Source organism: Sander lucioperca, chromosome 1, assembly GCF_008315115.2.
Source record: "Sander lucioperca isolate FBNREF2018 chromosome 1, SLUC_FBN_1.2, whole genome shotgun sequence".
Taxonomy (NCBI): Eukaryota; Metazoa; Chordata; class Actinopteri; order Perciformes; family Percidae; genus Sander; species Sander lucioperca.
The window spans coordinates 42,851,776-42,866,911 of record NC_050173.1 but is presented as its reverse complement, the minus strand read 5'-3'; the positions used below and the strand labels follow the sequence as shown (position 1 = coordinate 42,866,911).

The following is a 15,136-nucleotide window of genomic DNA, read 5'->3' as shown; positions in this document are numbered from 1 at the left end:
TTGAACAGGTGGCCCGGCTACTCGTAATGGTCGCTCTCATTTCTCAAGGCACACACAGTTGGGCTCCTCAATATGGAGACCATTTGGGAGTTTGGGAACATCCCAATCTAGCCGCATTAAAGCCCAGGGAGTGAACTACAGTGCATAGTTTTGTGGTGACTTGTTGGCTGGTGAGTGGAGTGGGGGGTTTAGAAGGAGAGTTACTTCCTGTGAGCATAACTCATGGAAATGTGGAGACGCTGTTGATGCTAGCAGCTTCGGGGCTAATCGTGTCAATGACCTGTATTGTTTAGCTTTCAAGGTTAGCGAGGAGAATCGCAGCAAAGAAGCCCTCCAAGAATGTAAACAGTCACATTTTGAGCTACAAGCTGTTTCTACTCACTGCTGAACATTTTTACCAGGAATTCCACACCCAGCATGAACATACACACACACACATGCATTCACACACATGCATTCACACACACACACACACACACACACACACACACACACACACACACACACACACACACACACACACACACAGAAGACAGTGATTTTCTGTTTGCCATTGAACTCAAACTTTTAACCCTTAAAGTCAGCCATCAGTCAGATCTTTCATTCCTCAGGCAGGTTACTGTTGGTCAGCAGCTCAATCAAGACACCAGACAGTACTGTTTTTCATTAATTAATATATTTTCTGCATTAAAGTTAACATAGTTTTCTTTTGTGCCACCCTTTAATTTTTCAGTAAGTATTTGATATTTTGTTATATTCAGACATGAGTAAATTTAAGACTGTCTCTTGCAATAAATATCATAAAATAATAGAGCTTCACATAATAAATATTTTTTACAACAAAAAAATGTTTTAACAGACATTTTTTCTTTTAAAAAATAGCCAGAATTCCTCTTATGGATTTTGAGCATACAATTTTCACAAAAAAAAAGAAAACAAAACAGGGGAGAATGCCACAGAATGTGTATGAAGAGTTCAGATGGGTCGAAGGAGAGAAACATATCCAAGTGGAGAAAAAAAACACTATGAGATGGATGTGCTTTCGTTAATGCAACATGAGCAAAGGAACCACGGTTTTAGTGTGGTAGCAACCAATAAATTCAAACATACCTGCTTGCTATGAATACCAGGTAACAGCTACATAATTGCCCTATAGTAGATCGTCCTTCACAGATTTGGTGAGAGGTAGCTCCCACTGGGCACACAGGCCCAGAGGGAACTGCCTACCTAAAACGGAAGAAAAACTTTTTCATATATATATAAAAAAATAGTGTTAATGAGGAGCTGAGGATAGACATAGAAACAGTTAAGGCAAACACTGGTCTGTAAAAACATGGTCCTGATCCAGAGAAAATAAAAATAATTGAGTGGTTTTCTTTACTCCTTTGCTTAGCTCCTTAGGTTTCCGCAGCGAGGAGGGGAGGCTGGTGGGAGGTGCTTAGAATGTTTGATAAACATTAATTTGTGACTATCATCATCATTATCATCATAAGATCCACATCAAGAGTCTCCCGCGCACACGCAATCACAAACACACAGGGGCGATCAGGAAGGTTTTTCCTGGGTCTGTGGGGCCCAGCTCTCCAGTTTGCAATAGACAGTGTTGGAGTTCTTGCAGCGACAGCCGGGCCTGTTTACCCGGTCGTAGCAGCCCTGGCACACCTTCAGACACCCCTTGACAGGTGGGTAGCATAGCAGACAGGGGAAGAGTACCGACATTAATCCCATGCACAGGAAACGAGAGCAGCAGTGGGAACGTGACAGCGAGCAGGGTTGGTCCGCACATGAGTCCCCCTCATCGTCATTGGAGCAGTGGTAGAAGATGCCCTTAACCAGGCACATGCACGTGCCATGCTCCAGCGCACTCTCAGCCGAGCAGAGGCACTGACCATTGCACGCCAGACATGAAGGCAGGCTCCTGGGAGCTGTACAGTCGCTGCACTTGCACTTCCCACAGCGCTCACAGATGAACTGGTGCCCGGCAGCAGCCACCACCCCGTTGCCAGAGACAGAAAAGTCTGATTTCCCTTTGCCCTGGGGTTTGAGTGGAGCCTCCAGTGGAGGCTGATGGAAGTGAGGTCCCTGCTGGGGCTGTAAAAGGGCCTTGGGCTTGGGCTGAGTCCGAACAGGCCGCTCTGGTCTGTGGTGGTTCTGTAAGCTCATCCCGGGCCTGGTGGGGGGCGAGCGTGCCAAGAGTCCCTGTTCAGAGGAGGCACTGCTGTTGCTCCCTGAACTGGCGGCACTTCCTGTGCTAGTGGAGCGGCTGAGCCCCGGTGCCCGGGACCCACCGTACTGCTGTCCCCCAGCCACAACCACCACGCCGCCCCCGACGTGATGGTGGTGACCTGATGGCCGGTGCTCATAATTGTTGTTCACATTGACGAGGATGACCTCGTGAGTTCTCTCCTGCTTGTCCTGGGGCCTGGGGGCCATGCGGGGTACAGGGGGCCTCCGTACCACCGAGGGCCCCTCAGTATACTCGTTGTTGGAGCGGATGGCCTTGATTTGGTCCAGGGAGAGAATGGCGGCATGCTGGAGCTCCCGCTCGTAATCCGACCTCTGCCGGCTCTCTAGGGAAGGCGGCTGGATCACCACTAATGAACCGCCGGGGCCATGTTGACTTTGGAGCTCCATCTGGGGGGATCACCACTTCCGACATTCACCGTGGACTTGGCATGCATCGGAAAACCTGCCAGAGGGGGGAAGAGAGGCCGGGGAGAGACAAAGGAGAGGCAGGGAGGGAGGGGACATCATCAGACACAGCAACACATGGCATAACTTGCAAACACACACTGTCCTAATGGAAGAGGGGTTGATATGGCCATTTCAGATTCAAAGCCAAGTGGAAACCAATCAGTATCATATCATTGTTCCTAAACAATAACTATTCTGCAGCAGCAAAAATACCAAGTTTTTAACATGTATTATTGTTTATAGTGAAATAAGTATATGTAATATTAGAAGATGTATTTAAAGTTGACCCAGATTGACTGTTTTCATCCTGTCAACATGGCAATGTGTCACTTTTGATCCCGTTAAGTGAGGCAACCCGGGAAAAAAGTTGACTGTTAACAAGACTTTATGTACCTTCCTCCCCAATACGCACACATCTAAACTTCAGTAGGCCCTACAAATACTTCCCCTCCTCATTTACATTTGTATGACTAGTTAACATTTAAATGCACCACGGCGACGAAATGAGGACGCGATCCAAGGGAACTAAATGAGCTGCCTCACTTAGTATTCTATTACTACACCAAAAAGGATTTCGGGGAAATAGGGACAAAAGTAGAGCAAAAAAAAACTAAGGTCAGACCAAGTTCCGACAAAACACAGACTTTGGTTGAAAAACGAACCGAGCGCTTGGAAATTGTCGGATTAAAATGTCCCCTCACGCTACAGACATACACGATTTTGGAAGTTTATTTTGAAGCAAATAATTAGTCTAATAACCGAGTTTATGGTATAAACACCATCAGCAATTTGGGTTTGAGCCTTCGTGGATGTTATGAAGCAACGCCGACCTGCACGAGGCCAAAGCCTCATAAGTTTACCCAGTGAAACGCATCTTAAACCTCACAGGGAGTACCACTGCAGCCAGGGTGATTTTTGATTATTTTGCTCTTTGCAAATAAACAATCTCTTTATATTTTGTAATAGTCTAAGCTTCAAAGGGCGCACTATATATAGGATTATCCACACAGAGCGCGTTTAGAGCAGGAGACGTCGTGCGCATTAATAAAAGCAGGATCCTATAAAACACACAGAGCCGGAGATCAAGAGACATTAGAGGACGCATCCAAATAGACGAGGGAAAAACTTATGAATGAAAACAACCGCCTTGGGGGGGAAGGGTGTTTGTTACAGCAGAGCCACGGGCGGACACAGGCATTGAAATCCATCAACTTCATCAACTAAATGCGATTAATTTAACCCGCTGCGGGTGTTTTTCCCCCCAGTGCAAAACACATTGAAAATGACACGTTAAGTCTTAGGTTGTGTGCACCAGTCTGACAAAACATTTATATCGCTCCAGCAGCGCAGACTGGGTCGCTCTGTGCGCTACTATCGTATAATAAAGACCGTAAAAGCAACATAATAGAAGTAAAACAAGTGTAAAATAGTAAGGAAGATACGTACCTATATGCAACCATCCATAACGTCGAATCCATCAATCAAATAGCCTACCAAAACTCCATCCAAAAGGAAGGGGCAATGTCCAAACGTATACTATAAGCTATGATGCATACCATTCACTGGCTGTTAATCCAAGTGCGAGTGTATCCCTTTGCGTTATTCCCTTTTCTTGGGTAGTTTAGCAGAGAAGTTCTGCGCGGGTTACGCATGCATTCGTCCCAGGATAAAACAAAGTAAATCCCAAGTGGAGCTCTGAAGGAGGGAAGGCACCCGGAGAACTGCTGCGCACTTGGAGGCCGATCTATTATAGGCAACCTAAGTCCCGCAGGAATTGTGTTGTAAAATAAAATGAAATGCGTAAAAACGTCTCGGAGAAATAAAATCAAACACGAGTGAGCTTATATCCAAGACGTTCTCCTCTTCGAGTAGGCCTATTTGCGGAGAGCTGGGTTTGAGTTCTGGCTACTTATTGTTGCGGTGAGTCTGCGCTCGCAAAAAGCGTCGTCGGCTCGCGGACATGGGTGCGCTCTCTTCTGCTCCGCGGGCCTGCTCAGCACTGAATGAATGGGAAAGCAGGGCTCAGTGTTTGCTCGACAAGCCAACTCCCATTGGCCATTCACTCCACTGAAAAAGGATACATCGCATCCGCTCCTGATTCATTGGGCAGATGTGGAAGGCCGGGCGATAGAGATGTGTGCACTATTTAAGGTGGAACGGGATTTTTTGTTGCGAGGGCTCGGCAAGGGGGCTCAGGGGAGAAAAAAACTACTGGTTTCCGTTCTTGCGGGTTATGAATAATGATGTGAATAAGGTTCCTATGACTAACAGTGATGTAATAAACGCGCCATGTATTTATATCCTTGCTGATTTGTCATTTTTAGTACGCGAGCCTTAGACACACAAAATAAAGAGACAAATAAAAACCTGTTTGATACATGCACAATTATTTGAATCGTGTTTTGCTCTGCTTCAATAATAAACTGACACACCGTGTTGGTCCTTAAAAGATACTATCTATTCTAAGCATGAAAAGCATTTTACTACAAATAGCACACTATTAATATGGGGCCTTTTGGTGTTTGTGTTGAAACAATCATATTTTATAACAGAAGTAAATGGAAGTATATCATTTCTAATCTATCTAATAAAATGAAAAAAGCTGATTCTAACTGAAGCATTAGACTGAGAAACGAGACTCTCAATGCAGTAGGCCTAAATATGTGGTTCAAATACTTTTTTTTTTAACTTACCATGTAAAGGATCTCAAAATGACCAGTGTTTGACAAATAATAATATACAGGTCTATGTAATTAAGATGGTTTATAAACGCCAGTGTAGGGACATTCTCATTTAGGCATGTTTATTTAAAGTTGTTAATCTCTGTGGTATTTAGCACTGCACAACGGACCTGAACTTTATTAAAAGACCCCTTGCTGGTCCTGGAAACTCAACTTTGGGAACCCACTGTCTGCACAGACAACTGTGTGAATTTATAGACAACTCAGGGAGGAAACATCAACAGGATGTCTTCTCTGCTGCCTTGAATGTTCCCATTACGCATTTTACGTTTTATGTCATCAGAGGAAACACAATGTGTCACGGTGAGCCTGCAGCTTGCAGTACTCCTTGATATGGACATTTTCCCATCATTTGAAGAGTTTCATGGCTCGATTCTTTGGATGAGTGGAGATGGAAATGGTCGTTTTTTTTTTTTAGTCCAGGGCCACCTTAAAAGAAAAGCAGCCCTGCAGGCAGGGGAAAGACTCCCCGCCCCCCACTGCTGCCCCCCACCCCCCCTCTGTTCCTGACTGTCTGGTTTGATTGGTGTCGCGGATGCGCTACATCCGGATCCATGAGAAAAGGAAGTTCAATACAAAGTCAATTTATCCTATTCAAAGAGAGAAATCAATAGACGAATGACCTCCAGTGCCATTTCGGGTCAGCAAATGCTTAAAAAAGAATAGGGAGAAAGCCTACTAGAGTTAACGGACTGGTAAACGCGACTGTGTGGAGTACACTGACACGGGTTTTTTTTTTTTTTAGGCTGGATGTTAAAATTCAGCTTATTGGTGATAAAGCAAATCCTGGTAGACCGACAGATGGCCGCCTCGATCCCTGCTCTTAGTGGTCGGAAGTGCGGACGGAAATCTCACGATTACAGCAATTAGCTGATTTTCCATGGATGGATGTGATGAATATACCAGCCGTGGCTGTTTTTCTCCCCGTGGATATGGAGCAGCGGTTGCTCAAACTAGGGGTTTAGGAACAATCAGGGGTCCTTGAAGGGGGTCCAGAAGGTCCCCTGATAAAGTCTAATTCCACTATTTAATTCCATAGATGTTAGTGCAAGGGAATATTCCATGCTCTCCACTTATAACCAGGTATAAACGTGTTATCAACCTAGAATTACTTGCAGTCTTGTCAAATATGGGACTTAAGTCTTTTCTGTCTTTGTGAAAACGTTTTAAACTTACAAATAACAAAGTGGCACTAAAAACATACAGAAAGGACATATTCTCTTTGGATGTACAGTAGGAAAAAGCTGAGCTAAAACAGACCAAGGCATTAGAAAGTCATAAAATCCGGTCAAAACCTGCTCCCAGCTATATTTTGCACTGAAAAAGAATGCATTTGACATTATGTTAGCTGGGAATTACATGTTTTTTGGACAAAAAAATGTGTATTTTATAGACTTTTCCAAGCAGTCTAATTCTGCTGTAAACGTAGTTTTGGACCAGCGCTTATTTGTGACTTTTCTTCCTCCTTTAATGTTCTTAAGCTATTAAAAAGACGAGGCAGCCAAATGCAATGGATACATAAATCATGCATTTTCTACAATAATATTTTATATGATCAAACATGACACTTAAGCTCATTTTTCGAAACCAAAAATGAACGCAATATTGCCGTGCTGAGCTAAAATACAGGCTGGGTGATGTTTTAAAACCTACAGTACAAAAAACAAACAGGCAAGATTTCAAAAAGTACTTTGGGGAAACTGATTTCTTTATTTATTATTTTGTATTTGCCATAACGCGTACGGCTGGTGGTTGTGTCCATTTCTTATCATATGCTGGTAACTTGCCCACCAGACACAGTCGAAAACCTTTTCTTTAAAAAAGATATTAGAATGACACGGGAAAAGGCTCCTTAGTTTGGACTTTTGACCATATAGCAGCGTGGTCAGAAGAAGAACAGGCCGCTGTGTTGCTGCTGCTGATAGCTGATATACGACTGGATGAGAGAGTCGGGGATCCGGGGCTTCACAGTGTTCAGGGCACTTTCAAAGTGTCTGGCCTCGACGTGCTGAGCTTTGATGTCCTCTTGTAGGGCCAGGAGGGCAGCCTCTCTGCATACTGCTGTTATCTGGGACAGGAAACAGACACAGATATTCAGCTGTCAGCCAGAGCGCTCCGTCCACTGAACACCACTGAATCATGGGAGCACAGTTAGAGGCTGATCGACTTCAACCACAGACTCTTGAGGGTAGATGTGTTATGGTACTGGAAAAGTACTTTATTTATCTTTCTACAAAAAGGGCCTTTTACCTTGTAAACATCAAAAGCATTGCAGTACAGAGGGACAAACACAAGCGGGACTCACACAAATCAAATTGTATACAATCTCGGCAACAACAGACCTGTACTAAACAGAACTGGGAGACAAACATCTATAATGAGCATCCGTTGCACTGGGAACAAGTAAGCATTTGAGCCTGTCTAGAAAGTAAAATCATTTCAGCTGAAGTAGCTTATGTGTTCTATACAAGTGACATATTACAGTGAGTGCAAGAGAGGACTCATATTCAATTCCTTTGATTCCTTGATTATGAATGTCAGAGCTGTAGAACTTATGCCTTTGGATAGTGGACAGTAATAGACGATTAAACATAAAGCTAGTTAGTGAGAGTGAGATGGGGTGAGAAATAGAAGAGTTTTGTTTGACAGTGAGGTAAGACACATTCTAAATTGGCTGGAGGAGTAAGATGAAAGAGAGTGTGTCGCTGCACGCTCTGGGAAATAAAATCAGTTAAATGACTGAAGTACAACATTATTATTGAGATTTAGCATATATAAATATAGGTGCAAAAAGAGTTTATGTTTCTGTAACATCATTAAATCATCTTTAAATAATACGTTTACAGGTTGGAAGGAGCTGACAGTGTCACAAGAAACAAACGGAAACTCATGAAAATAACAGCTGTCCTTAGCAGTTATTTTCATTTTTTTTCATTTAATCAACTAAATGCATTATTTTAAATGTTAGACTTTCAATGTGTGCCTCCTCCTCTGTTACCCCCCTTTTTTTAACTGGACTTTAATCTGCAATGTAACAATATATTGTAGAAAACCTGTCGTTTTCTGGTTCTGCCCCTCGAAGATTTAATTTAACTAATAGGATTATTTCTGCATCCAGAGCAGCTCCTTCAATGAAACAATGTCTGTTTAACCATCATTTCTGATCCGTCATATCCAAAGTGTAAACACAGTACTCTTCCTGCAGCCTATTTACTACAGTACTGATGGAATTATGCAATGGCTGACATGGGGGAGTGCTGCAGGCAAGTGAGGGTGACCTTTTGGGAAAGATTCTGCACACGGCAAAGGAGTGACTCACTCCCGAATCGGTGGCGATGGCTGATGAACACCAGGCACCTTTCCCAGCAGTGCCACCCTCCTCCCTTTCTAGAAGCACAGCTTTGTTCTGAGCCAAGGCAGCTTATACAACTGCCTCCAACAAGAGCTGTGCAGGAAACCATTCGCCTGTACAACCACTGATAACGTCTGAGGTCAGTGGGACAGGCAGTCACGTGCTGCAGCAGAGCTGTGGAATATTGAATAGTGAAAGCATGCATGTAGATCAATGTGGGTCCTCTGAAATTGTTCACTGGACCGAAGCACCGCTGGTCACTGCCCTTCCCTCTACAGCTGCACTGTGTGACATGCAAGTGCATACTGAATATTCACATGTACAGTGAGCAGTAGAACTTACAACTGTCGCGTATGTTGCACTGTCCATTTACACAACCGATGTGAAGTGCTGCATGTGTATCGATAAATAAATACTGAAACTAAATCATTGGTAACTGCCAACAAAAGGGACAGACACACTGAGAAACTCTGCATTTTAATTTTTTTCTCTTCTCTTTTTTACTCTTTAATTTGGGCTAATTATTTTAAGCTTTTATTTTTTAAAAAAAGGTTCTAAATTCAAAAAAAGAACATGCCGAAAGTCGATTAAAAGAAATTGACAATTTGTTGATTAAATAAGCAAAAAAGCATGGTTTTCTATTATAGGAAGATTCTAGATGAGGCTAAGTTTAGGTTTTTGTTTGAATAAATTAAGAGCTCTTATTTCACTTATTCTCTCTTCGCTTATTATCTTAAGAATGGGGTCTGCTTGACCTAGCTATCGTTTAATTCGTTTAGCAGCTAGAGTGTGACAGGATCATGTTTGCAAGCTAGCAAACCTATCAGGTAGGCTACTGTTCATCCTGCTCAACACCAGAAGTCCACTCCTTTCTATTCTTCCTAACAAAAATAGACATTTGACTACAAAATTGTTGTTTGAGAAAAGTGGGTTGGGAGAGGGAGCAAGATTGCTACAGTTGTTGTTAGCGATTGTAGCTAGCAAGCACATGTTTCATTTGTCTGTGTCTACTAATGCTGCACAATAAACTCACCTCTCTTTGGAATTATAGCATGAATAAACATGAAAGGTTTAATGACAAAATTGGGTTTTGATTGATAATGTTAACCTTTATTAGTTGTGTGTGGCAGAGAAGTGGTGAGGAGGTTGTGTCTATGCTATCACAGTGTAAAGCGTGATTAATGGTTCTGCGGTGCTACATTACATTTTACATTACATGTCATTTAGCTGACGCTTTTATCCAAAGCGACTTACAATTGCTATATATCAACTAGCAACTAGGGGTTAAGTGTCTTGCTCAGGGACACATTGGTTGATGTATTGCAGTGGGATTCGAACCCAGGTCTCCCACACCAAAGGCATGTATACAACAACATAACATATCCACTGCGCCATCACCACCCTCCACGCAGAGCTTTCGCCGCAGCCTACGTAAGTCGCCTGAAGTTTATACTTGTGCGTTGGTGCGTGGGTCGATCTCTTAAAGAGAATAGCAGGGTTGGCATGTGTGTGTGTGTGGGGAGTGCGTGTGGTAGAGCGAGTGAGAGAGTGACTTGGATTAGCTTCGGAGCGAGTATCGACTCTAGAGGCATAGTGGGAGAAACAAAGTGTCTCCCCCGTGTTTTCTGACCCTGGTGGGGAATCTGTAGCAGTAAAGATTTAACCCTCTCTTTGATTTCATGTTGTTTATGGAGACCCCAGAAATGAGTAGGGGGAAATGCAACGCTACCAAGCCACGGCCGACGTGTAGTTAAATTTTTTGAGAGGTACACATCAGGCTACGCCGTAGGGTCTGTGTCTCCGCGTTCCTACGTACGTAGCCACGGCGTTAACGCAGAAGCATGAATCGGCCTTTAGCCTATAAAAGCCCCTACAATAGTGCAAAGCATTATGACGTGACAGTGAGTAAAGAGGAAGGAGGAATAACAAATGCTACATGTCAAAAAGGATTTTTTTTTGCCTTTTTGCTTGGTTTTCTAATGTACTAAATGACCACATTTGAATGCATATATCAACATAATGTGATATCATCTGAAACACATCCAATGCACAGACTTGTGGAGGATGCAGGATGGTGGATACAAGAAAAAACACAGCAGAGGTTGTCAACTGTTAAAGCACATGACGATCATGGCGTTTTTCAAGGCTAGAGAGTAAAATGAGGGGCGATAGCTGTTTGAATGTGCTCTGGCCCAGCTAGCATGCACAGCTCAGGACAGGTGCTTTGCAGATGTCAGGATGTGAGGCCTCCCCTTTCTTCTTCTGGTATAAGCCAATGAGCAACATGATTTAGGCAGGGTAAACACACGGGGTCGGGTTAATTTTGTATGAGGGTTTCCCATCATTCAAGTCATTTAGGCCTGTCAGTAATAATGATGCAAAACAATGAGGCCATGCATCCTGGTTTCCCTGTTTACAAACGGAGTGAGGGCGAGCGAGCAAGGAAAGGAGTTAGTGAGAGAGAGCTAGAGAGATGCCACATGTTGAACAATGTGATTTAGTGTTGTTTCCAAGCAACATCCATAAACAGGAACAGACAAAAGTTGCAGCACAATCAAACTTTAATCTCTTATTTACATTGAAACTTGACTTAGAGGACATGTAAGCCTCCTCGTGCCTCAATCTCATGATTCAACGGTTAATAATTATTTGGTTGTTTACTTCCACAACACCCCTCGGGTTTATTAAAGAAGGGGAAAAAAATGTCCGGAGCTGCTCTGAAGTACACAAACTACACACACACACAGGCCCCCACATTCATGCTTGCTGGGTTTATGAGCTGGTCTGTGAAGGCGATCAACAAGCCAGTGTTTCCTGCTGTGTGTTTGCCCGTACAGGCCTTAAAAAAAAAAAAGCCACAAAGGCAAACAGGGCATGCGAAAGAGCCAGTTTGTTTGTAAACGTGAAGGCATTCCTAGACCGGAGCCAAAAGTCCAGCGCCGATCCCCCTCCAGCACCACCTTGATACCCCTTACCCCCCCCAAAAAAGCAACCTACCACCCCCTAAATATGGCCCCCCGTGCTCCTGAGAGGGAAAAAGAGGAGGAAGGAGAAAACTGCAAATGCACAGAAATGAGATCTGTGTGTGTGTGTGTGTGTGTGTGTGTGGGGGGGGGGGGGGGCTGACTTGTGGCAGGCCAAATAAATTATAGATCTCTCATTTTAAATGTTTCTATTGCAATGCAGGCTTTATTTTTCATTCCCTTCATAAATTATGTCAGCAATCACTTAAATATATGGAGAGGGCTAACCTGATGCATTGCAGTGGCTGCTCTCTGGTGATGTGGGCGAGCTCAGAGTTCCTGGAGGTGGCACGTAGCCAGTCATAAAGGCAAAGCAAACAAGAAAAAAAAAAAAAGTCTCTCAGTTTGGAGACGGGCTAAAAACTTGCTGACTCAAGATGACCCAAAAGTCGGCCTGATAGTGAGTCAAAGAGAGAGGTTTTGATGACGAAGCAAAAGCTGTTTAAAGTAACAGTTTGTACAGAAGACTCTTCCATTTAGGTGAAAGAGTAAAGCCTGTGACTAACTCCTAAATATTCACCGACTCATTTTCTATTTATTCAGCAGATGTTTTCGCTGATGATACAAACATCCTCTGTGACACCCAGATCTTCATAGAGATCTTCCAGGATCCATGGGCCCGGATTATATTCAGTCTAATCGGGTTGGTAAGGGTCTCGGGTCAAGTGGATTCGAGCGGAATCTCAATCAGCTTTGATAACAAAGTGCGTCATCAACATGTCAGGAGAGATGCGATTTTAGAAGGAGATGAAGAGTGTGAACAACTCAGTAACAGTAAAAATGGCTATCAATGGCTGCTCTTTTTAATTGGTGGCACATCGTGGTGCTGTCAGTGTTGGTTTTGTCTCTCTTTTTGGGTTGGTTTGGGTGGGCCAATTAATCGTGAAGAAAAACGACAGCATCAGTACAGAACTTTTGTCTCCCCCCTCTGGCAGTAAGAGTCATTACACAAACACTGTCAACGTGCGTAAGAAAAGCAGTGGGATTCATAATACGGCTGCGTCAGCATGATCTCTCCCCACCTTCCTGCCTGTCAAGGTATTGGGTAATACAGGTAGACGCTGTAACCAATCAGAGAGCCGGAATAATCAGCTACGCTGTGAATAACTGTAAGTGAGCGAGCAAGGTTGGTTGGCGGCACTTTGTGTACTGTTCACGTTATGGAGTTGATAAACTACTCGCTGTGAGCACAAATAAGCTGTATCGGCATCCTGCCGGTGCGCCAGCGTGGTAATGTCGCCACAGTAGAGTTTAGATTCTCGGCCCGAGCCCGAGCCCGAGCCCGACCCGAGCCGGGCCGTTATTTTCCGCCACTATCCCCGGGCCGGGCCGGGCCCTTGATCAAGCATTTGTGTTTTTTTTAATCATTACTTTATTAGCCTAATTGGGTGGGGAGAAAGCTATGCCATAATCAGAAAAAATATCTATATAGGCTATATTTAGGCCAAAGTAACAAATGTGTCCAAAAAGTTACACAAGTTGGACTACAGTTACAAAATGCAACACATGTCATGCGCGGAGTCTCCTCCTCTCGCACACATCACACCGGGCCTGCTGGGCTGTATGGTGTAACATCACACCAGGCCTGCTGGGCTGTATGGTGTAGCATCACACCGGGGCTGCTGGGCTGTATGGTGTAGCTTAAGAGCAACATGGAGCGTGAGGATGTAAAGAAAAAAAGAAAAACAGGAGAATTACCTTTGAGCAAGTTTGGAGGAAAGTCGGCGGTATGGAACCATTTTAAACAAGTCGTGGGCAGTGACAACATATGTGTCGGCTTTGTCGAGTGCATTAGGCTAAGTGCGGCATGCTGCTCGCCTATGACAGCAAATAAAACGGGGACTTGGATGATGAACAGACACATGAAGCAGGCTCGCTGTGGCAGAAAAGATGATAGTCAGCCTTCAACGTCCTCTTTTGTTACTTCTCCAAGCATGAGGGCGAAGCAAGCCCTCACAGACAACTCTGAATTGTAGTTGAGAATGTCAGTTATAACGGCCCACGTATTAAAAAAGTGTCAGGTTGAAATCGGGCTCGGGCTCATAATTCCAGTTAATGTGTCGGGCCGGGCCGGTCTCGGACACAACGTGCATGGGCTCGGGTTGGGTCGGGCTTGATTTTTTGGGCCAGATCTAAGCTCTATGCCACAGGCACCAGAGACCACAACTCTGGTATAATAAAAAATACACATTTTTCCCTGGCGGTGATAGGCTTATTCAGCTTTGTTTGACCTCGTTTGGCAAGGGCTTGAATGTAACCGACAAAGACCTCTAGTGACTCTTGACAAAGCATCTGATTTTGACATGGGAGACTCGTGTTTTTTACCCATCTCATTCAACTGCTAATGTTAGTTTCTTTCAAACATGATGGCAAGGGATCCCTAACCATAACAAAGTAGTTATCTAAACCCAAATACTGATCTTTTTCTAACCCCAATCGTGTGTTTTTTTGTGCCTTAACCTGACCTAACTTTAACCATAGCGGAGCGATTTTAACATTTTTTCAAAAATGATGACAACCAATGTATATTGTTGTTCAATTTGTACTTCATGGTCCTCAAATTCCTTACCAATGAGGTGTCTTTAAAAGAAATAAAGGTTTGGGTAGGTTTTCCACATGCTTGTTTTGGATCTGTGGAAAAATGTTTGACCAATGAGAAGCTCCACCGGGGCAGGAGGAGGCCAAATGCCTTGCTCAAGGGCACACTAATGGTAACTGATGTGTGAGAACGGAGAGTGGTACTTATTTATTGAGCTGTAACCTTCCTGTCTTCAGCTCGGCCCCTCTTTAAAGGCCCTGACACACCAACACGATAATTGGACGTCGGACGGTCTGGTGAGGTCAGTGACTCGAGTCTGTTCGGTGTGTTCCGTGACGTCGGCCGTCGGAGGTGCCGTCGGACTTCAGTTTGGCCGATTTGATGTGTTGAATCTGAGGGCGGGCAGTCTGACTCAATGACCAATCTGATTGGTGGAGTGCTAACCCAGAAATGACGAGCGGGATGAGTGGGACGAACGCCTCTCAAAAATTTTCGAACGAGCCGCCATTATGGCCGCTGGCCGGAAGCCAGACCCACGTGAGGCGTTCGTCATTTCGGGTTTTCATTTTAGCGCCGCCTGCTGTTATGTAGACATATTACATCTTGCGCACGCGCAGAACGTACGCTCAAGTCGGCATCGCTTTGGTGTGTTCCGAGGCACTTTTTTGACCAACTCAGGGAGAATGATCAGTCCAACTGCCTTTTCTGCAAACGGTCGGCCGTCGGGTTGGTGTATCAGAGCCTTAAGGATGGACAGAATATACAGTAGACAGAATATACAGTAGAC

General features: G+C 44.1%; 2 protein-coding genes across 2 annotated transcripts in view; both read right to left on the bottom strand.

Moving 5' to 3' along the window:
* Positions 1 to 659: 659 nt before the first annotated feature.
* spry1 (sprouty homolog 1, antagonist of FGF signaling (Drosophila)) lies at positions 660 to 4,821 on the bottom strand. The gene is made up of 2 exons (XM_031317206.2): positions 4,141 to 4,821; positions 660 to 2,689 (listed from the first exon to the last, which is right to left on the bottom strand). The coding sequence occupies exon 2, from the start codon at positions 2,632 to 2,634 to the stop codon at positions 1,546 to 1,548; it is 1,089 nt and encodes a 362-aa protein (XP_031173066.1). The 5' UTR covers positions 2,635 to 2,689; positions 4,141 to 4,821; the 3' UTR covers positions 660 to 1,545.
* A 2,322-nt stretch (positions 4,822 to 7,143) lies between these two features.
* Positions 7,144 to 15,136, bottom strand: part of spata5 (spermatogenesis associated 5) — a 127,486-nt gene continuing 119,493 nt past the window's right edge. Inside the window, exon 17 of the mRNA XM_031317199.2 lies at positions 7,144 to 7,503. Coding sequence (XP_031173059.1) covers positions 7,321 to 7,503 — 183 coding nt within the window. The 3' untranslated portion in view covers positions 7,144 to 7,320. The remainder of the gene's footprint in view (positions 7,504 to 15,136) is intronic.